The sequence below is a fragment of the Mytilus trossulus genome, chromosome 3 (assembly GCF_036588685.1).
Source record: "Mytilus trossulus isolate FHL-02 chromosome 3, PNRI_Mtr1.1.1.hap1, whole genome shotgun sequence".
NCBI lineage: Eukaryota > Metazoa > Mollusca > Bivalvia > Mytilida > Mytilidae > Mytilus > Mytilus trossulus.
The window spans coordinates 29,708,892-29,733,718 of NC_086375.1; the positions used below are offsets into that span (position 1 = coordinate 29,708,892).

The 24,827-nt window shown below is 29.6% G+C and overlaps 1 protein-coding gene across 1 annotated transcript in view; it reads left to right on the forward strand.

Moving 5' to 3' along the window:
* Positions 1 to 20,738, forward strand: part of LOC134711198 (carnitine O-palmitoyltransferase 1, liver isoform-like) — a 30,206-nt gene extending 9,468 nt beyond the window's left edge. The window contains exons 4-19 of the mRNA XM_063571651.1: positions 3,706 to 3,782; positions 6,407 to 6,497; positions 7,322 to 7,402; positions 7,896 to 7,982; positions 8,305 to 8,420; positions 9,224 to 9,285; positions 10,196 to 10,294; positions 11,476 to 11,525; positions 12,419 to 12,503; positions 13,514 to 13,620; positions 14,216 to 14,282; positions 14,723 to 14,812; positions 15,488 to 15,558; positions 16,132 to 16,381; positions 16,970 to 17,123; positions 17,727 to 20,738. Of these exons, the coding sequence (XP_063427721.1) occupies positions 3,706 to 3,782; positions 6,407 to 6,497; positions 7,322 to 7,402; positions 7,896 to 7,982; positions 8,305 to 8,420; positions 9,224 to 9,285; positions 10,196 to 10,294; positions 11,476 to 11,525; positions 12,419 to 12,503; positions 13,514 to 13,620; positions 14,216 to 14,282; positions 14,723 to 14,812; positions 15,488 to 15,558; positions 16,132 to 16,381; positions 16,970 to 17,123; positions 17,727 to 17,833 (1,594 nt within the window). The 3' untranslated portion in view covers positions 17,834 to 20,738. The remainder of the gene's footprint in view (positions 1 to 3,705; positions 3,783 to 6,406; positions 6,498 to 7,321; positions 7,403 to 7,895; positions 7,983 to 8,304; positions 8,421 to 9,223; positions 9,286 to 10,195; positions 10,295 to 11,475; positions 11,526 to 12,418; positions 12,504 to 13,513; positions 13,621 to 14,215; positions 14,283 to 14,722; positions 14,813 to 15,487; positions 15,559 to 16,131; positions 16,382 to 16,969; positions 17,124 to 17,726) is intronic.
* The last annotated feature ends 4,089 nt before the right edge of the window (positions 20,739 to 24,827 follow it).

The following is a 24,827-nucleotide window of genomic DNA, read 5'->3' on the forward strand; positions in this document are numbered from 1 at the left end:
ATGTAAAATAATTTAAACAAGAAAACTAACGGCCTTATATATGTAAAAAAGTGAATGAAAAACAAATATGTAACACATAAACAAATGACAACCACAGAATTACAAGCTCCTGACTTTGGACAAGCACATACATAAATAATGTGGCGGGTTAAACATGTTAGCCAGATCCCAACCTTCCCCCTAACCGGTTTTATAAGCATAAAAAGGGATGTGTTTCTATTTTTGATAGATGGATACTTTCAATAGGGTTGATAATTTAAATTTATTTTTTTACAATCTTCAGCTGTTTTTATAAAAAAGAAGATAAACATTTTACAAGTATACTGGTTTAGAGAGGGATAGATTATGTTACATTTTACACACATATTGCTATTTCCTTTTTAACTTGTTTCAAGTATTTCCCCTCCTTAACTCCTACATCTTTTTTAACCACTTTTCTAGTTCAGAAGTTCAATGCCTCCTATTTACAGTATTATGAACTGTTAATTATAGCGTTGGTAGGGGTTTGATCTACAAATATGGATACAGAGTTTGGTTAAAAAAAAAACACATTTCTTAGTTTCATACATTGCTTTATGTTAAAATCCCACCCATTCATATATTTCATAGGAAAATCACAACCCATTTATTTTATTTCCCTAGCTACCATGGCATCTTATAAAGATGTTAACTTATTGGGATCGTTCATATAATAAGATTAAAAGACACAGTATTTACAGACATCTTAACAGAATATAAACATTATTGACCCATTGACATAAATTTCTGCTACCCATTGATATTATAGTCTGTGAATTTGTATCCTATTCCTATCTTTGACATTCCAAAAAAGTTACCCATACTTGTGTTAGGTCTGTATTTACTCTACTACAGGAAGAGACTAAACCTAGTGTAATTTACACATTATATAAGACTTATATTTTGCTGCGTAATTTGGTTGTGCAATGATACTTTTAAAAAATCATTTGCAATGCCTTTGAGTTATGAAAGTAAATATTTTTAGTCAAGCCCCAGTAATTCAACTTTGTTATAGACATGCATATTTAATAAACGCCTTTAATACATTATTTATTTAGCAACATAAAGCAAATTGATTTAAAAGATTTAAATCAAATCCTTTTAAATCACATGGTATAATATACCTATTTCATGTATTTGGTTTTCTTACTTTATAGGGATCTCTTATTGTTATTTTTTCTTGCTATAAATTTTTTTTTTTAGGTATAAATATTCAAATCAATTTTCATGCTTGAAAAATCATACTTCCATAAAGCTGGAAAATATATACTTTACATAAGATTTGATCTTTAAAAATTGGCAATTAACATCGGAATTTCATGGATGGTGTCACATGCAATAATTTTACAGTGATTACCTGTATTTTCAGGTATAAAATGTCAATATATATCTGTTGCTAAAAATAGAAAGTGTTGACTTTTTTATTACTGGCAATTCGTTGTGTGTATGTCTGCTTCCTTAAAACCATCCTGATTACATTTCAATACTTTTTTTTATGTTGAATATGATTTCAACAAGGATTTGTATAGTAAGATACAACAGTAAGATACTGCACAAATTTCAGGAAATAACTTTTATCAGTATATTATGTTAATTGTAGACAGAAATCCATGGCAACAATTATAAATTACAATCAAGAAAAGAAAAGAAACAATTTATATATATCTGAATCCAAAGATGCTTTATTTATGAATATATATTTTAATAAAGTATGAGAAGGGGAGATGTGGCGATGTAAAAAAAATAAATACAATACCATTACCACGTTTGGAGGTGGTCACACTTCAGCTGTTAAAGGGGGATTTTTATATTGGCACCATCCTACTTTAAGTAGTCCACTCCTGTCCACTCCAATTTTACCTAGGTTCCCCACGGTTTATTCCCGATTGTCCCACTTTTTAAAATTTTAGAGTTCTGATTGTCCCACATGAAAAGTTCTGATTGTCCCACATTATTTTATGTAGTAAAATGTTCTTAGATAAACAAGGTAACTGTTGTTTGTTTTGCTAAATAAACAAGAATTAATTATTGCACATTTAACATTAATTTTATAAAAGTATAAAAAAAAATGTTTTTTAAATCATTAGATTGATACACTTTTGATTAAAAAATATAATATTTCTGATTTATGAAATAGATCTTTTAAGGTCTTGAATTAAACTTTTTTTCTGAACCTGATTTTGGGGTTTATATATGACTCTAGAAAAAAAATTGGTGACGAAAATGAGATGGTGGTGCACTTATTTTTGCTGCAGCCATTTGAAAGTACCCAATTCTGAAAATTTTCTCAGTTTTCATCAAATGTTATCCATTTTTGGGCTATTATCATGAAAAAAAATCACAGTTTCACAATTAAACTTTACTTTTTTTCATACTTTCAATAAAGATAGAGTGGACCAATCTGAATAGATCTAACTTTTAAAAAAAAACTAGAAGTAGGTGTTACTATGATTTAAGAAAGTTTTATAAAATTTTATTGCTTTTTTGTGTCAAATTGACCATTCTGTCAATTTGTCAATTTTGGAATTTTCTCTTTTTTTAGAACACAAATCTAATTATTTCAACCTCTTTGTTATAATTCATTGAAAAAATACATATTTGAGAAATTTTGAAAGATTTTTTTTTGTATATGGGATGCACATGCTTCTGGTAAAATCATTTCTTGTACCCCCATCTACTTTCTCTAAATTTGCTGCTGTCTATAATTTTTTCAGATCAGCCTTTCCAAGAATCACTATTAAAGGTTGTTTTTCCAATTTTCCCATTGTTTTTGCAGTCAACAGTCAAGAAGATGTGGTATGATTGTCAATGAGACAACTCTCCCAAAGAGACCAAATGACACAGCAATTAACAACTATAGGTCACCATACGGCCTTCAGCAATGAGCAAATCCCATACCACATAGCTTCAAAAGGCCCAAAAAACGACTAATGTAAAACGAGAAAACTAATGGCATAATTCATGTACAAAATAATGAACGAAAAACAATTATGTTACACGGCAACAAACGACAACCACTGACTGACAGGCTCCTGGCTTGGGACATCACCACAATAAAGACACTAAGTACAGATCTGAGAGTACTCGCAGTACTGACTAAAAAAAAAAAAAATTTTAAAAGACTTCATTTAATATTATATGATACTTCAATTGTACCTACTATGAGCAAAATAAATATGTAAATATTATTATTTGTTCTTATTTTGTTCATATTTTATAAGTTACATTGATTAGTAACCTTTGATTAACTGCAACACGCTATAAAAACAAATTAATCATTATAAAAACAGTTCCCAATTGTCCCACATTTAAACTTCCCAATTGTCCCACAAACATATTCCCGATTGTCCCACAAAATTTCATTACCTTTTTACCTGTAATAAGTGGGACAATCGGGAAGACACCTTCCCCACACCCTCTCCCCTGAATCTGTGTGTTTCACTTTCTATTATGAATTTTGTATTGATGCAACTTTGTTGATGCCACTTATTTTTAATCAATTTGAACATAGATTAAAACACCACCTGTTATAAATAGTAAGATTTCACTGGTCTCAAGGTGTTACAGTATATATGCAGTACATTGTATTTGATATATATCATTCCTAATTTCTTTTGTTTAATATTTAGGAATTGTTTATTTTGCAGTTTGAATATAAGAAATTAGTCATTTTAATTATAATTTCAGGGCAACAAGAACAAATAATTGGTTAACAGATATATGGATGAATCTAGCATATTTATCTAGTCGCAAGCCTATTGCAGGTAAAAACAAATTATGTTACCATGTGTGGTCCTCTAAAATCATGAAATATGCCTATATTTTTATGAAAAGTTTTCCTGGATGGTAAAATGATCTTTTGTTCTTATTACATCATTAGCTGACTGTTTTAACTTATAACCATGGTAACTTTCTAATTTAAACAAAATAACATAGGGATCAAATTGCCAGGTATATATGCAGTTAACTTTATTAGATTTATTATAATAGCATAGTCAGAGAAAATCAATCGCTATTAAATAGGATATCTGAGACTGAATTGGTTGCTGCAACATTGATATATCTACAACACAAATGTAAATACAGTCAATAAATAAATACCAATTGTATTCATATCTCCATAGCAGTTAGTAAAGGATAGGGAGAAAAAGGGTTAGCTACATGAAAACAATGAAAAGACGTAATCATTATCTCTCTTTCAAAATCCTTGCAACGTAAACCAATTATTCAAAATTTGTATTCACATATCTCCATGGAAATAGTCAGGGATAGCCATAGGGAGGAGAGGGGTTGACTGCAAAGGAAACAATAAAAAAAATCATAAATCCAACTTTTTCCAAAAGTAATGTAAATTAGATTGTGATTAAAACAAGTGGAAATACATGTTGTTAAGTATAATTGAAGAAATGAAATCAGGTGATCTTAATTGCAAAGATCTGATCTTTCTTCCAAAGTCCATGCAACGTAAATTAAATTACGAAATTTATTGCTAGGTTAGTGAAAGGTGGAAATAGTTAGGTATGAATATGAGTAAACATTGATAGGTAAACAAACATGATATTCCGATAATAAAGGTAGATCATCATCATTGATCTGTTTGGCTATATCACTGGTGTTTGGCTATATCACTGTACTCAATCCCATATGATTATAAATGTGTCAATGTCTTTCCCTAGTTTATGAACTTTGGCCTGGAATTATCGGTCTGATAATTCGAACATTTGTACTTGAATTTAATCTGCTCTAATTTTAATCTCAATATTGAAAGTTAAATGTCTTTATTATCTTTTTATTAGACAAAGAAATCTTTTCTCGCTTTAAAATTCTGTGTAACTTTAAACTCTTTAGTATTGTTTACATTAAAAGTAAAATTCCTAAAGAATAGTTGATAGAATAAATTGGTCAGCGTTAAGATTATGTGTTTGGCTCCATTTCTCAGATACTTCTTAGTCTAAGCAATAAGTATATGAAATTATTTGTCAGGTGTCCATGTATTGGAAGGGTTCATCTGACTTGATCTCATTTTCATGGTCCATTAGTCAGTGTTGGGTCACACGTTGAATGCTATAAACAGTGTTCTCCCCAGGTCCTTTTAGCATCATGGTAATGTGATGCTATAATCTTAAATGTGATGCTATAATATTTATAAAGAAGATGGTATTTCAATTTCCCCTGTTTACTAGGATGCTTAATAAAATATCTAGGGAGAAAACTGCTATAAACTATAGGTCAAAAATATTTTATGAATAAGTGTATGGAGTACATTTGATGTATAGTTGTCTCATTTACATTCATATCACATCTCCTTATTTTTATATCAATCTTATTATCATGGCTTATTGGTCAATTTTACATTATTTTTTTATGGTTAGGATTATTTCTTAGATACTCTAAGCAGTTAGTAAACTGTTCTTCTTGTTTTTAATGTATTTAATGATTGTAAATTGTACATATCCATCTGGCAGGGTTCATTTGACCTTGCACTCATTCACATGAATTATTGAGCTTAATTTAGCATATGTGAAATATGAAGTAGAACTTTTTATAAAAAGACTTTAACTTTAAATTAAATTATGATCAGTAAAGCTCAGTGGTGGATCCAGAAATTTTCATAAGTGCAGGCCCATTTACTACCTAAGTGTGGGCCTGCTCTGGTCATGCTTTAGTGAATTTTATTATAATAAATATAAGACATTGGCCCCCAGGCCCCCTCTGAAGTTTACTGTAAAAGCAGGCTGGACATCTTAGCCTGTGTAACTTGTTTAATAAGAGATTTTAGATTGTCTTTTTAGAAGGTAGAATAGGCACACCCTTCTTTACATAATAGCAAAGCTGGTATTTTATTAAAGTTGAAAAGTTCATAATCGGTAAATTCTTCACATTAGGGGTCATACATGTCATTAGTGTAAATATAAACAAATAGTGGTCAATAGTCATATGACCATGATGACAGGAAAATATGGAACATTAACACAGGATTTCAGATTAAAAAAGTTTATTCACCTCTTGGTCTATGTCACAATGCAAAGTCTGATATGTTGACTTCAGATACCCTTAACTTATCACTGACATCATAGTCTGACCCAGCATTGACTCCTAAATCAAAATATTATTATAAATCAGGTGCAACTGTTCTGGCTTTATCTTAAAATAAAAAAAAACATTTGAAAGTCAGTAACATATGTATCATTTTTTTTATGTCTTCTCTTGTTAGCTTATAAAACAAACAAAAAACTATTATTTTTACATGAAAACCAAGCAAATACACTCCAATAAAATAATTGATAAAAGTGTTATAAAACTCATATCCTAAAATGTTTTGAAATACCTTCATGGCTTCATATAATTTGAATATTTAATGTATTTAAATATAATATTTATATTTCAGTTAATGTGAACTGTTATGCCACAGACAGACTTAATATACCAAGTACAAAACAGAAGGCAAGAGGTGCTACTCTTATACACTGGATTCTCAGGTAATAACAAAGTGTGTCTGAACTATTGTGGATTCATTAGGCCAATAAAAAATATATGTCTGTTTCCTGTTGCCAAGTCAAATAAATCAGGGTCGGTAGGTCAGGATTTTTTAAATTTTTTATTTTCACTCCCTGTCAGATTTGCAGTCTATTCAATGTCATGTCTGGTTAGGGTTCTGTACCCTAAAATGAGTTAACCTCTTTGAAGAAGCTATAATTGACTTTTCCTCCCAGTGCTGACACTTTTGAAACCTAAATTGTAGCACATTTGTTTGGGCATATTAAGATATGGATCTGGATCGGACTGGAAATGACTTTTCCAGACCTGACAATGATTTTTTTTCCAGAATTTAAAGAAAAAAATCTAGGATTGGGGGTTTTGAGTCAGGGTCGATCGGGAAAAGGAAATAGACATATATTTTTTTTTGGGCCGTACTATTAGTTGAATACTGATTTTCATGGATTTCATGGGAGCAGGTGAACCAGGAATTTTAAAAGATTAGAAATAAAAATTTTCTTCTGATGATCTTCTTCCAGTTGTCTTCTGAACTTGAATATTTTACATTGAAAATCTTCAGGACCTTATTTAGAATATTTAGCTTGCTCAAACGATATATGTATGCTAGGTTTAAAAAAATGTAACAACATTTTCTGCTGTCTTTCACTAGAAGACAAAATCTGCAAAACTTTTACAGAACAAATTAAATTGACTTTTATGGCAAGTTTAGGAGCAATGTACAGGGTATTTTACAAACTTCAGACTGTTATTGCCAATTTTGGAAGTCTGAATTATTTTAAGACTGTAAATTATTTCTTATTTTCAGATTCCATGAACAATTACAAGATGAAACACTGAAACCACAATACATGCAGGACATGATTCCAATGTGTATGGAAAGTTATAAGTAAGTCTTAGACAGAAAATTTTGTTTATTAATCCTTTCAGACTTCTAGAGGTTAATCATGCAGTTTTCAACTATAAAGATTACTTAACATATGACAAGCACTAAATTGGAGGTCATAACTCTGAACTCTCTAAAGGTTAAATATTATATATGGAATATATGAAAATGGATATTTCACGTTGACTCACCCAGAGCAACCAGAATTCACTATGGAAACATCTTTTTTTTTACTGAATACATTGTGTCAACTCAAGTTATAAAAGATATAACCTTATTTCATGTTGACTCACCCATAACAACCAGAATTCACTATAAAACATCTTATTTTTTACTGAATACATTGTGTCTACTAAAGTTATAAAAGATATAACCTTATTTCACGTTGACCCATCCAAAAAAACAGAATTCACTATGGAAACATCTTATTTTTTACTGAATACATTGTGTGTACTCAAGTTATAAAAGATATAACCTTTCTTGATGTTTTTTTCAGAACTCAATTCAGTACAGTAAGAGTTCCATGCCCAGGGATAGACAGATTGGATACATACAAAGATTCTAATTACATTATCATTACAAGGTGAGGATGAGTGTTATTTTACACTATATTCAAGATTTAAGATTCTTCAGTGAATTATTACACATTCAGATTAACTCATCCTAATTTCAATAGTCATGATACATCCTTATTAACAATGGACAGGTTTGTTATTTTTATGTCCCACCTACTAAAGTAGGTGGGGCATTATGTTTTCTGGTCTGTGGGTCTGTTCATCCGTCCGTTCATCCCGCTTCAGGTTAAAGTTATAATAATGCAATTAAAATTTTGTTTGTTTTATATTTTTAAACTGTCAATATTTGCCATATTTTAAGCATTACATTCAATGCATTTTATTTTGTAGGAGAGGATTATATTACAAGTTAGAAATGAAGGCACCTGACAATGATGGAAAAGACAGATTATTGACAGTATCCGAAATATATTCAATATTAGAGAAAATATTTGAAGAAACAGAAGGTAAACTATATTTTCCACTGTGATGGAATGTGGTATTAGTTTTTTTTCTGAATTTAAGCATATGTGTTTGAGTAGATTATGTTTAAACATTCAATGTTTTTAAAATTATTTCAAAAAATTCAACAATTTTTGTTAACATAATATTCCAAAGTATATTTTTGCTTAAATTGTTTTTGATAAAGACAATTCCTCCAGTTTCTGATAAGGGAGACAACTTTTTAGAAAATACAATGATGGGATATACATCTGCCTTAACATCATTGAGAGGCTAAGTGAAGCAAGGGGCATAATAGTGATTTATTTTCCTGTTCTAATCTTTCATATTTCGGCACTTTTTAAATGCCATTTTCCTGTAACATGCAAACATACTGAATTAACTTTTATCAAAGTTTCAAAAGCTTTTTGATATCTGATTGCAGTGTGCTCTGGAAACCTTAAAAATATTGTGTCGATGTCATTTTCAGTATTTATAAGATTTAATAGGAAAGTTTTAAATGCAACCAATGCATACCTGCCAATTTTTCAAAATGCCCATGGGGGTTTTGCGTGCAAGATGGCTGTCATAGTCCTAAAAAACCTTCAAGGAGGCCTGCAAATACATTTTAATGTTGTTTTTTGGCTTCGTCATACTTTTATAAGCCTAGAGTCATTGTTAAATTAATTGTTTTGTTTAAATTGTGGACAAAATTGCTCTTTCAAAATTTCAATTTGGGAGTCTCCATGGGGGAAATCCCCCACAAATAGTGACAGTTGGCAGGTATGCCAATGCAGAGAAATAAGTTAATTCAATTTATTGATTACAGCCTCAGAAGAAAGCCACCAGGTGTCTATATTTACCACACAAGATAGAGACACATGGGCACAGGTAAATACTAAAATAATTCTAGGTTTTAGTCATCCTCTCTTTTATTTCTTTAAAAAATTGCTAATGATTGTTAGATGTCATACCTTTAATTTTGCAATACTCCTGATCTTGTATACTAGAAAGATAAAAATAACAAAGCATTGATATAGGTTAGTGCCATGTATATTTATCAACCTACCCAATGTATTTATTGTGAACTTAACAGGCTATTATTTGAACTTGGAATTATTTTTAATTATGGAATTTGCATAATTTCTTGTGTTTGAAATTTTAAATAAATTTCATGTTTATTTGGTATTACATGTATAATCTTTTGAGGTGTTAATAAAACTTTCCATACAATGTATTTTGGTTAGAGAGTGTTGTGCGTGGCACAGTACATTCTATTAAAAATATACTTTTTTCTTTGTAACAGAAAGTGTTGTGCGCAGCACAGAACATTTCAGTACAAAATAAACATGGAATTTATAAAAAAAATCAATAACAAGAAATTATGCAAATTCCATAATTAAAAATAATTCCAAGTTCAAATAATAGCCTGTTACTTGTTCTCGTCCTGAATATGCATGAAATATTTGCCACTGGACAACCAACAATCAAATGTATTTTTTTCACTGTTTATTTCATATAACTTGTATAAACCTTGTTTTTATTAAAAAAAAATTATCTTGAGGTCTTTATATCTGATGAGATTTTAATCCTCTGTACTAGTATATGTAGAGATGTCCGAGGATTAATCCGTCATTTTAGTCGTAACTTTGTTGTGAAATGCTATCAAAATACTGTGAAATAATCAATATATCTAAGTATTTATAGTTTCTGTTCTTTTCTTTTAAATTAAAAAGACAGAGATATCTGTATGTTTTTGTTAAACTAAATTTAGTTGCTTAGTTTTCACCTCATATTTCAGAACCGTGTAAAATTAATGGAGAATCCTACAAATAAAGAAAGTTTACATACTGTAGAAGCTGCAATAACCGTGTTCTCTTTTGATGACGAAAAACCATCAGTAAGTATTTATAGAAAATCAAGACATTTATTTGAGCGAGAAACTTCAGTTAGTGGATGATTTATATGGAAATGAGATAGGATATCATTTTCTATTTAGTTTCCATTTTGTATGCATAGCCTGATTGGTCTCTCTTGTGTGTCTGTCATAATTGTAAACAAAAGTGCTTACATAAATACTTAACTGCCAAGTTTATATCCATGACTAAACAGGTTATTGGTTTATTCATGGCTTAGTCAAACCAAGAACTTTGATGGTAAGAAATCATAAATTTAATATTGGCTGCTTTATCAGCAGGTATATCAATGTTGTCATCCTGGCTTGTAACTATTATTTGATTCATCAATCATGTAGATGTTCAAATAAACTCAAAATATTTTGTTTGGTAATACTTAAATTTTGTGTGAGAAAGAGATGTGGTGTATATGGAAAGCAGAAGTTATTTAAGCTGCATAATGAAAAAATAATATTTTGTAGAAATACAGAGATTTATTAACAATATTTATCATAAACTTAGCATTAATATGATAGCTTTTGCATATGTGTAACAAACGGAAGTACACAAGCCATAATTTCCCACCCAGGCTGATAACCCATATCAGCCCGGTCTGATATCCCATATCAGGGGCGTCTCATGCAAAAACCCATAACAGTGCTTCTCGTGCAAGTTACTTCCGGTGTTTCCGGTATCGGTTGTTTATTTTTCCATTGTGACGTCAGATATTGATGACGTTAAAATTTACGGGACCTTTTGTTGGGATAGTTTAGTACTTGCTAACAAATGCCATTGGCAGTTATGAATCATTTTATAGTACAACAAACATGGAGTAATAATGATCATGAAACTCTTCCAAATATTCAATGTTTCAAAATTTCTCTATAGGAAATGTAACCATACAATGTACATATATATGGAGGAAGTGATGCTGTTGGTTGACAATTATAGTATATTGGATTTATAACTAAACTTCTTTATAAAGTTTTTGACTGTTTTAGTTGTTGCATTTGGTTTTTTTTTTGCCTTACATAAAACTATTGTGGGAAGTATATGATAAAGAGATTAATACATGGCCTTTTCCATATCAGCCTGGGTATCATCCCGAGACCCCCATATCAGCCGGAGACTGGAAAAGGCCATGTATTAATCTCTTTATATATATATTTTTTTTTTTCAATTTCAGTCCATTGATGAAAATGGTTTATTTACGTTATGTGGAAATGGAACAAACAGGTATGTTGAATAGACCACTTTCACAAGTTTGTCCTTCACAGGTAAAAAATCTTAAATATGCACTATAAAAAAGAAGATGTGGTATGATTGCCAATGAGACAACTATCCACAAAAGACCAAAATGACACAAACATTAACAACTATAGGTCACCGTACGGCCTTCAACAATGAGCAAAGCCCATATGCCTTTATAATGTCATTTACCAGATAATGGGGATCGCTTGTATCCCTGCACTTTTAGCGTTCATCAAGTGTCTTAGTAATTGTCTTTGTGCAGGATAAACTAGACAGTATCTTTGTTCCATAGGTACCTAATCAAAATAACATAATGACAGCAGTGGTGATTGTCAATTATGAGAATTCAATTTGCTGAATAATTCATACAATATAGTATTATAGTTTTCCAACCACTCGCTCAACATAGGAATGCAAGTGGCAATTCCTCTGAATGCACAATTGATGTAAAATAAAACCAAAGTTTTTGACGGAAATGCAACGAACTGGAAAGTTGTCTTTTAACAAAGCTAGTACTGAAAATTTTTAGTTATTTTCATCACTTCATTATTGTCATGTTGTTTTAAAAAAAGGATAAACATTATCATCATTTTTACAGGAATATAAGATGTGGGGGAATATGTCAATGAGACAGCAACCAAACAATATTAAAAATACCAAAAATGGTTCAATATATACAGGGTTGTTTTTAATGATTTACACTTTGTATTTATACGCACTTAGATATGCACTTAACAGTTATCCAAATAATATTTTTTTATAGCTTTTTTAATTCAAATATTTTTTTTGTTTTTTAGCAAAATGTATTTAATGAATAGAGTTTGTTATAGTAGGATTTTCAAATTTGATTATATATTTTGCTATTTATTGTTTTACAGATGGAATGATAAATCGTTGACGTTTGCTATATTTTCTAATGGAGTTGTTGGTGTAAATGCTGAACATACAGCTGGGGATGCTACAGTAAGTCTTCTATTTTTATAAGTTTCAGGAGTCGATTTCACAAAAGAACTGATGACTTAGATTGATTGTCAGTATTCTGACTTGTTCATGACTCAGGATCAATCTTAGTCATCAGTATTTTTGTGAAACAGACTCCTGTTCTCTCAAAAAGGAGTTATGCTAATAGGTACCAGCAAGTTTTGAAAACAGATTGCCAATAAAAAAAATTAATGGCTTGTAAATGGGAAGAATACTCATTGTGCTATTAAACTTTTGAAAAAGCCTATTGTTAAATTGTAATTATATCAACTGCTGAAAAGTAAATAAATAGTACAAAAAATTCTGTTTTATGCAGCTGCAGCATTTTTTTTAACATTCCACATGCTGCTATTTTATATAATTATAATTATTATCAGATAGGGGAGATAACTCAATTGTTATTAAAAATCTTAATCATCAAACCCATTATTATTTGTGCTTTTAAGTCATTGCTTTTCGCATCAGTAGAAAATTGCACTGTTGAGTTAACTTGAATTTGCATTCAAAGGACGTGTGCTCTTAAAATTCTAAATAACAATTTCTTAAATGCCATTTGTTCAATTGATTCTATAATGTATAATGCATCAAAATTATGAAAATATAAAGACAGATCTGAAAACAAACAGGTTTTTGAAAAAACAAATATACTAAAAGTTTGAATTCTTAAATGGAAAGCGTGTTTTTTGACTTTTTCATGGAATATTTGGAAGGAAAAGAGTATTTGAGATGTTCGATCGTTTTGTTTTTTTATGCCCTAATTATGAGCATTATATTTTCTGGTCTGTGTGTCTGTTTGTTCATCCATCCATCGGTTCGTCTGTGGGGCTTCAGGTTGAAGTTTTGAGTTGAGTTAGGGTTTGATGAGAAGTTTCCTTTTAATGTAAATGAAGAAAAAACAGAGAGGTTACAAAATATTAATTTGAAAATTGAGACATGACTGTCTTGAATTACTACTTTTCCTTTGCTCATCTGTAAATGTTTTTGTATTGTAGTTACCAGGAAGAATGTGGGAATTTTTTATGCAGAGTGAGATGTATACAGCTGAAGGAAACATAATCAGTGAACAAACCAGAAAGAAGAAACTTCCTGTCCCTCAAAAGTAATTTATTTGCATCATTAATCAATAATTCCATTTTGCATGTATTGGCTAAGACCCAAAGTCTAAATAGATATCCAAGAGAAAATTTGCAATTCGTCGATCATTACTCATTAAATTGAGAATTTGTGGTTCCCGTCCAACCATAAAATTAGTGAAAATTGGTATTCAATTGTTTAAAAATGAATCCACAGTATTCTTTAAAATATGTTTAGATTCGTTTGAATAATTCCTACAATTCTGATGCATCTTGGTACACAAAACATTTGTATGTGTAAAATTCACATAACAATGTTTTCTAATATGTTCACTGGTATAAAGATAATGAGTATAATAAAACACAAATAGTTCAGTGTAAACAATATTTTGGTTTTACATGTTATATTTTATACCTGTAAAAAACAAAATGGCTATAAAATGAAAATTATATTAAATGAAGTCTTATATACAATTGTACACTGCATATTTTGACATGATCAAAAAGGTGGTATAGCAAAACAAAGGTCTAATTTGAACAAAATAACAAAATTGTTAATCCCAAAGTTGTTTTGATTTGAAAGATTTCACTGCAATATTAAAAAGATTTAATTCTTTTCAGAATAAATTGGGATTTGAAATACATGGACTCAGAACTAGAAACTGCAAAGGAACACTTCAGAAAATTGGTAAGAATTTATTTAGTATATTTTCTTTCAAATTGTGAGATAGGTTTTCATATGAATAAAAAAAAAATATAATAAAAGAAAAGTCACATTTCAAAGAAGTAGTATTTTGAAATCTTTTAAACAAGAGTTGCATTAACAAAAGTATCTTTATTGTACAAGTGGAAATAATTCTATTTCTGTATAAAGATTTTCATTTTTGAAATGAACATCTACAAAATTGAGGAAAATAGAACTTCAAAAACATTGTATGCAAAATACAATCATATAATATTATGTTCATGTTGTTATAACGCTGTGCAAAATAAATTCAGTGTACCCTTGAATATTTTGGACAAATTTAAAGCGCCTAATTGGAAAAGAGGAATATACCATTGTTAGTGAATACATGAAATAAATGTACCTTATCTCGGCATTGATATGATATCTTGCTTATTTTATAGAGTCACAGTTTTGAACTAGTTGTATCATCACCAGAATATGGCAAAGGATTTATTAAAAAGAAGAGAATGAGCCCTGATGGATATATACAGGTGAGGGCAATTTAAGGTTGTACCAAACACCTTGATTAAAATCAACTTGGCTTGTTTGATTTTGACAAAATGTTTACTTTAACCCTTTGACAAAAATTAAAAAAAAATAAAAAAATGAACCAGACACATTATTGGAATAAAAAATGGATGTATATCAGTTTGACCAATACTAATTTTGATCATTGAGAAGCTCCATATTTTCCTAACAATATAATGTGATTTAAACGTTCAGCTGATTTTACGGTGTTATCTCCCAGCTGGCGTGGTATGTCCCACCTAAACCTGACAATTAACAAATGCATAATCATTCATTTTTTTTGAAAAAAGACAAAAATATTAAGGAGCACTTCTTATCTTGAATTGGGTGTCATATTTTATTTTGCTAATTTGTGTGTGTTAAAACACTGTCAGGTTAAAAATGTCAGATACTACAGAAAATTCTTTTGACAACACGAATAACAATATGATTTAAATAATGCTTTATTAAAAAAGATGGATTAATTAGTGTACACCCAATATCTCAGGAGGCATGTTTTACATCACCAATGGCAGACAATGGTTAATATATAGCATCATCATAATTGATAAACTTAGTAGTGAATCTTTGACTATATACTTTTCATATTATCACTATATTTGAATTTACAAATAAATATCAATTAACTATATTTGTAGATGGTACTGCAGTTAGCCTATTACAAGTTATATCAGAAAGTACCAAAAACATATGAATCTGCTTCAACAAGGTAAGGAAGGAAGCAATAACCCTGTCTGTTGTCGTTCAGACCCCCTAAAAATTAAAGTAACCAAATTTTATGTTGGTCCCAAATCTGACAATGTTAAATAAGTATTTAAAACTTTCTTGTAAATAGATATATTTTACAGTACTCTTATGATCAATTTCTTGGTTAGTAAAATAAGCTGCGTCAGATAGAATACGACCTTATGCAAATGTACATATACATGTACATATATAAATATACATAAACATATATAAATATACATGTACATATATAAATATACATATACATGTACATATATAGATATACATATATAAGGCTTTGATTGATTTTGGAAATTCAAATATGAAATATAAGATGAGTTTTGGTATGTTTTGTAGATTTTCTTACAACAGTTTAATTTTTGAACAGTTACAGACTTTTCACATACATTTTTCAACGTGACATAGGTTAACAAATATATTAGTATTCATTAGCATATTTAAGATTGATTTCTATCCAATGTGGCTAATATGTTGTCACAAATCATAAGACTAGAAAATTGGCACAAAAGAATAATCATATTATTATAAATTGCAGAATATTTTCTGAAGGAAGAACAGAGACAATCCGTCCAGTTTCAGAATACTCAGCGCAGTTTGTGAAAAGTATGTTGAGCGAGTCTGCAACACGTGAACAAAAACTCATGCTTTTAAGAAAAGCTGTTCAATATCAAACTCAAATTAAAATGGATGCCTGCTGTGGATTAGGATGGGATCGCCATCTTCTGGGATTATTTGCCTGCTGTCAAGAGTTGAAGAGAACACCTCCAGCACTCTTCATGGATAAGGTATGTACACTGTTTTCTGTCTCGTGTCGAAAAAAGGAAGTATTAGGCTTTCATTTTTTGGCGGTGGCAGCATCAACAATGCATTATTTTGTGATTAAGTCAAGTTTATGGGGAACCATTTGTGGCAGGTCAATGATTTTTGGTATGCAATTGTATAAGTATTGGCACATCTCATTGCCATTGAGATTATTTTACTCACCCCTCAGCCATGGTATATTGACTTCATGAATAGTTAACATGTATTAGTTAAATTATTGAAATATTTTTGGCTCCTCCTTTCAGTAATGGTTGATGAGTTAATTTTCAACAAAATACAAATTTCCTATAGGCTTACTTGCAAACGATCTAAAAACTTGAAAGAAACAAATTTTTAAATATTGAATTTTCATTCACAAAGCTTCCAGGTAACCTCTAGTTACTATTTGATTGTAATAAAACATTTAAAATGTATTTTTATATGCCGGTTTACATTATGGTATACCGTTCTGTCTGTCTGTTCGTCTGTCATCCACATGTTGCACAATAACTCAAAAATGCTTGAACCAATTCGCATGAAACTTGGTAAATTGTTTATATCTATTGTTTCAGAATTTCTTTGCACCTGATGTTTTGAGTACATCTCAGACCCCAACCAATTACACAAACAAATGGACCATGGAAACATCCTGCATGGGAGGTGGATTCTTTGCAACAAATTTTGAAGGCTATGGTGTATCTTATATGATATATGGTGAAGATCTCAGTAAGTTGTTGTGTACCATTGTATGATTAATACTTATTATTAGAGCTTAGTCAATACACAGTAAACATTTGGTTCTCGAGACAATAAAAGTCTAAAGTTATACACGGACAGTTAACCAATTATAAATCGTTTGAAAATTTAACATGATTCTTGCTGTTTTATCTGAGAATTTTGGTCAGATCATATGTTTTCATACATCATATGCATGCTTTTTTAATGGAAATAGTGATGTCACAACGCATTCCTAAAAGCACGAAAAACCCATGAGAAGAGAATACTTTTTTCAACAACAAGCAAATTTTTAAAAAGTTCTGGAAAAACAGTGAGAAAATTTACTGACATTTGAATGGTTACTTTTGTGAAGTTTATCAACAGGACAACCTCTTAAAACAGGGTATAGGGAGTGTAAGAAACTTGTAAATGGTGTTAGATTTGATATTTAGTTTAGACGTCTATCATAATCAGTTGTTTGTCAAATTAAATTGTTTGTAAATATAACAAATTAACATTAAATACTTGATAGTATACAATAATTATTACTAAAAGTTAAATTATCATACGTTTATTTAAAGTTATAACTTATTTTCCTAATTTATTTTTCAGTAAAATTCCATGTATCATGTAACACAAACTGTCCAACTACGTCAGCAGCCAAGATGTCTGATGCAATAAATGAAGCCATGAACGAGATGAAAGAGATTTGTTCGTAGTAGTTCACAAGAGACACGTTCATACTGATATTGACAGAAACTAATCTGCATAATACAGACTTCCTATTTTGTTGTTCATATGTAACTTTCATATGTCTAATTTAATGATGGATTTCACAACATCTAATACATGTTACATTTTTTGGCGCTAATGATCTGTGGACTTTTGTACTAATTCAAAACTTTTTCTGTCATGGGAGGAACTTTTCATTGTAAAAAAAATGTTTAATGAAAGAGCATAAAATGATTTGTTTCACAGTGGAAAAGGGGTTCATTTCACAGTGGAAAAAGATTTCATGTCAACAGTGGATAATGGTTTCATGTCACAGTAGAAAATATTGCATGAAACAGTGGAAAATATAGCATGTCACAGTTGATTTTTTTTTTTCCTTAGTGGATATTGTTGCATCAATCAGAGTAAAATCTTGCTTTTCATTTTCATTGGAGAAAAGTATTTTATGCTATCTGTTTATTCAAAGGAATGAGAATTAATCTATAGAATGACAGTAGAAAGATGAAATGTTTATTGTCTTCAGTATGAAGGAATGAATTGTTTTTATTAGTTTAAATATCTTTTACTAGATACAATATTCAGGTCATGTAAATTTTTCATATTTTTATGAAAATGTCTCTTGAAGCCAAAAATGTCTAATGAGCTATTCAACAATGAAGCTAGAAATAAAGTGGGCACAAAAATTGAAGTATGAATATTAATATGACCGGTGGTGCTGAAAATGTGAATAGTTAAGCTGTTCCCTATTGTTAATGCTCCCTTTTTGTGATATGTAATATATACAAAGTGACCAGAAAATGTATAATGCTGAAAGAAATGGCTTGTAATTTTAATGTATCAAAATTTAGAAGGACTGAGAGGTCATTGAGAGTTGATTGAACTTGAAATGAATAATTACGATAAGAAAATTGGTAAAAGTACTTATTTTATATTTTTTTCTTTTGGAGAAATATAATGAAATGGTGTTTTTTTATGTTTTTATTTAATATTTGTGGAAAGTGAAAAGTATAGTTGATGATTATAAACAGTTATATAGATGTTGTTTCAATCAAGTGTTTAGAAAACATTTATTTTTGCTATATGTATCTTGGCTTTTTTACCAATCTATAGAGCATATATTCATAGTTATAGAAGTGTTTTATGCCATTTTATGTATTTTAAGCCATATAAACAAGCATTTGAAACCATTGTTTTTCCTTTTGTTCAACCTTTCCAACAAGAAATCAAAATGTCTTGTAGACAATGTTAATATATTTTTCTAACTAAAAGAATATTTATTTTTGTTTAACTGTAATGGAATGATAAATGATGTACAGAAATAGATTATTGAAAGTAAAAGTAGGGTGATTGAAAGTGAAAGTAGGAGAAGTAGTCCTTGCAAATATTATGAAAGTTGGTTAGCATGGATTTTCTTATATTTCTTAATTTATTTTTATTAAATATACGAGTTATGTTTTCATAGTTACCAATGGCAATGATATTATTATTCATTTTTATTTATTGATTTCTACATTATTTTTATGGTCATGGGTTTTTAGAAAACTATTTATAGTGTAAAGCTTTAGAATAGAATTACCTCTTCATGTAAATACCATATTGTTTCATAATTTTTTCACTCATTCTTGAAATAATTATTTAAGTAAACAAGTTAAGAGAGTTATTTATATAAGCCAGAAACATGCTCTAATGCCTTATATTTGGATCCCTCAAAAATTATAATTTGAACACAATAATCTCCAATCCTGTCATGCTGCACAAGAGTAATAGTTAGTATTGGGCAAAAAGATAATAATTTTAGATACAAATGTTTCTACTGAACTTAGAAGCTTGTTTTTTATCACTACTATATTCTAAGATAAGTTATGTAAATTGCTACATTTTTTAGTAAATATTTAGTTAAAAAAAGAAGATATGGTAAGGAATCAGAATCTCTAAGGGTTAGTAAAATGAAATATTTCACCTGGATATTGAAACTACCGAAACAAAGATATCAGGAGATGATGGGCATTGAGTGTTTGAATTTTCCCCCTTAGGTGATAAAGGGGAATTATTTATTATTTAAGTAGGAATTTAAGTCATGATGTATGTAATTGTTTGATTTTTCTCATTATCTGCAGCAAAATTGAACATAATTTTGTTTAAGAGAGGTAACTCTATAAATGAAGCGAACATGCGAATGACATTCTATTGCTAAAGAGATATCAAGTTTCTCAATGACCAAAGTTAGTGTTTGCTATATATTTGCTAAAATTATTCCTGTTTATTATCTTGAAAGTTTTTGATTTTGTCACCAGGTCAAAGTAAATATTTTTTTCAACTTTTATGAAAATTGAATCTATTTTAGTCATAATTTTGGGAAACCCCTGAACATTTTTAATTTTGATAGTTTATCATCATTTTAGGGAAAGTCATATTCTGCAATGATGTGCAATTATCTTTTTGAAAATGTTATTTTGTGCTTTTAATCATTATTCATTATAAGATCATGAATTTCTTTAAGGCGTGGTTCTTTTTGTGTTTAAAATCATTATTATTTTGTTTTTAATTATCAATTTTGTTTATATGTTGCACTTTTTGTGGCAAGGTTTTTGTTTTAATCATATGTCAATTTTTTATCTTTTCATTTGGTTGGTTTTACACAATTACTAGGTTATAATTATTTGTTGATTTTTTGTTATTAAATCATTATTAAATCATTATTTATATATTTTATCATTTGAGCAAAAATGAAATCCTCATTACAACTTTGTTTTCTTTGTAAAGTTAAAAAACAGCAAAGTGAAATTTGTGTCTTAAAACTATTTGTATGTTTCAATGTATACATTCTGTGTCTGCTTTTGAAGTAAATAAAAATTAATGTTTTTGTGTAAAGTTTCTTTTACACATGATACACACGTTTCTTTTTATTTTGTTCTAAATGCTTACAAAAAAATGAGTTCTTTTTAAATCTCTTTTAAGGAAAAGGGGTTTATATTAAAAGACTTATCACAAGGACGATTTGAAAGATTTTGAATTCTGAATTTATAATAAGAAATATATTATGAAAACTAACTCAACGTTGGGGGTTGTTTACCATTTGTGCATAGCATTAGCGAAGTATTAAGTAATTTCACTGATATTTCAGTAAAAACTAACTTACCTAGTAAGGTTAATTTTCATCATACATTTCTAATCAATATTTTATAATTAAAAACTATTCCCTATCGAAATAATTGATTTATGATGATTTGGAAGTATATAAGGCCAAACAATATGGGTGTGGTAATGGTTGCCCATAAAGGAGGAAAAGTAGCCAGGACGATTTTTTAATTAACTGGTCCTACTTATATAACCTTTAGTTCATGGAAGACCTGGAATTTTGTCAATTAAGATTTACCACCAAAAGTGCAAAAAAAATAATTAAGGAAAACAAAAAAAGCAAGGAAGGAACACCCTCAACAAGAAAAGATATGTCAATTGAAGTTACATATTTATAACTTCATGTTATACACACAATAGATATAGTACAATAAAAGGAACGATAAGTAACTCAATTTATAAAGAAAACTTAGCGATTGAACTGGCAATTTCTATAATGAATTGTATTATGTAATGGGACCACACACTAAATCAATAGTATTCATATATGAGACTATGGATGAGCTATGACTTCTGTCTTACATTACAGGCCATTTTTCTCTATTCCTTATTTTTGTCTATTTTTTCTATTCAGTAAACCCGATTCAGAACCTCATATATCTTGAAGGGTATTTCAATCAACCACAGCATGAAAAATTGAAAAAAAACCAGAATTACACTTGATACTGTTTGATGCATGAATTTTTTGATTTATCAAAAACGATACAGTTAAAGTAAAGATAAAAAAAAGAAAAGGTATGTCAAATTTGAAGACGCACTCCTTTTTCCCAGGTCCTCCCCTTTAAAAATGGTTTAAGTTTTGGAAACTATTAATAGTCAAATGACAAGGTGAATTCAGTTGGGGGAGTTGAACAATAGTCTAAAATAAAAAACTGACTAGAAATATGCTAACATTTTATATTGAAATATTAAGTGTTGCATATTTTACGTCAGTTTTGCTGCCACATAAGTTGATCTGTGTTTGAAGCTAGGATTACTATGAAATGTTTGGTTTCCAAACATTTATTCTTTGTTTACAGGAATTAAGTGCCTAGTGTGTTTTTGATATATTTAAAGCTAGTTGACACCAGGTTTCTTTTGAAAAGTGTCATATTTTTCAAGCTTTTTTTTGTGATTATAAGACTCAAGTTTATCAATGCAAATATTTATGTAATAAAATCTTGAGTTATAAAGTCGTATTGTATTTATTTTTGAATACAAAACGAAGAGTTATTTTTCTAATCTCATTTCCTCAAAGTACTATGATCAAAATACTCTCAGTAAACATTGTCTTCTATATTAGTCATTATGATAAATTAAGGAAATCATAGTTTCCTCTTATACATTTAGTTCATGTGTTTCCCTTGGTTTCGGCTTGTAACACAGATTTGTTTTCTTTCAATTGATTTGTTGCTTTTTGAACAGCCGTATACTACTGTTGCCTTTATTTACTGATGTTCAAATCTAGTAAATTGATAAAGAAGAGACAAGTGAAGATAACTAACAAAAATCAAAAATCCATAAAGGAACAAGACTGGATGGGTTTACATAGTAAGGGTCTCCTACATCATGCGTGAAAATAACAAAAAAATGTTGTAAAAGAGAAAAAAATATTCCCCTATATCTGACTGCAAAAAAAATAAAAAAAAATTGGTCATATATTAGTATCACATGGCCATCAGCGTCTTCCAAAGACAGATGGTTTCCAGATATTAACTTTAGTATTAGTAAATAGAAAGTAATAAAATTTGAACACAATGTTTATAAACACAAAAGGAAGGTTGGAATTGATTTTGGGGGTTATCGTCCCAAAGGTTTAGGAAATAGGGACTCAAAACAAGCATTTGTCTAGTTTTCAGGACAATACGTTGTTTATAAGTATTTCAATTGCTCTGAAATTGTTCCACAATGTTTAATATCATTAGTAAAATTGATGAATTGTTTTTGGTGTTAATTTCCCCGAGTATGTAGGAATAAGGGACAAAAGAGGACAAAAAAGAAACATTTTTCTTGTTTACCGACAATAACTTGTGTTTAAGTGTATGGATCTCTCTAAAATTATACTACAAGGTTTTATTTACTACAAAGGATGCCTGGAATTAAGTTTTGGGTTCTTGCTCCAAGTGGGGTTTCAATAAGTTGGGGGCCAAAAAAGGGACCCAAATAAGCATGTTTGTAGTTTCCAGTCAACAATTATGTATAAGTGTATAAATCTCTGAACAAAACAAACGAAGTAGGTAAAAATGTCAAAAAATTGGGATTCAGTAGTCAACATTATGTTATAATCTTTATCATTATAAAACAACATGCTTTAGATCGAACTTATATATAGATATAGGGAGATGTTGTGTGAGTACCAATTAAACAACTCTCCATCCAAATAACAATTTATGAAAGTAATTCATGCCCAATTTGAGCCCAATTTGAGCACTTCGTTAAAACATGTAATAAGAAGAATATTAAATTTACTAGATGTGCGTTTAAATTGCCATATTTGAACATTCAAATAAAATGGGTATATCAAGAGTTAAAAAAAAGTTGCCGAACCTGATGTATATCATATGACTCTTTGTGTTATACCTACTATTATGGAGAAAGGAAGATAACTTAATTCAAAATATAAAGTACCTTTATATGATATTTTACTAGATACGATCCAAAAAAGTTTAGTTTTCAGTGCAAAATAAAAAAAAATCTTTAATGTCTTAGTGCTCACAAGTGCGTTAGTATGTGTCGCTTCTCCAAATCGAGATTGATTTAATCTATATGTGACTGTATCTTGACGCTACTATACTCGGTGTAGTTTGTTATTCTGATAAGTAAAATATGTGTATAGAAACGAAAAAAAAAAGATTTTCAAACAAAAGCGAACAGCAAAGTTCCTAACGAGAGATTAACTGTCATAATCGTGTTTATAGATTAAACTTTAATTTTCATATTTCAATTTTAATATACTGAAACGTATATCAAAATTACAAGAAGTCGAATCAACAATGCATGGATTCGATAATATAAATCAGCATTCGTGTTTATTAAGGTCTATACACCATTTGATTAACCACCGAGATGACCTCTGGATACTGCTAACGAATATATATATATCCCGATAAAAACATAAATATTAATAGGTGTCGAGCCTTCGCAATTGGATTTTTCTCAATCTTATTATTTCTATAGTATTGACTACTATTTTTTCTACAGTTAAAGATGGGCTTCAGAAATATTGTGAGGAGATATATTCTACCAGTGGTGTTAACCAGATGTTGATTCTCCAAAATTCGAAAGATCTACTGCTTAACCTTCGATCACAATCTTTGCAATTTTGCAGCAATATAAAAACTTTTGATTTTTCTACGCTATATACTACTATTCCCCATGTTCAGTTGAAAGATCGACTTCACCATCTCATAAAACAGAGCTTTTTCTATAAAAATGGGAATCGTAGATACACTTTTCTTGTTTTGGGATACAATAATTCATATTTTGTGAAGAATCACACTGAATCTTCCAGAAAATATACTGAAGATGATATTATTAAAATGCTGGACTTTTTGATCGACAATATATTTGTTGAGTTTGGAGGATTTATATTTCAACAGACAGTCGGTATTCCAATGGGTACTAATTGTGCACCCCTGCTGGCTGATTTGTTTTTGTATTCGTATGAAGCAGAGTTTATTCAGAACCTTCTAAAAGACAAAAAGAAAAAGCACCTTGCGAAATTCTTTAATTTTACTTTCCGATATATTGATGATGTTTTATCATTGAACAACTCATACTACAGCCAATACTTACATCTCATATATCCCAGTGAACTTGAAATTAAGGATACTACTGATACTAGAAGGACTGCTTCATACCTTG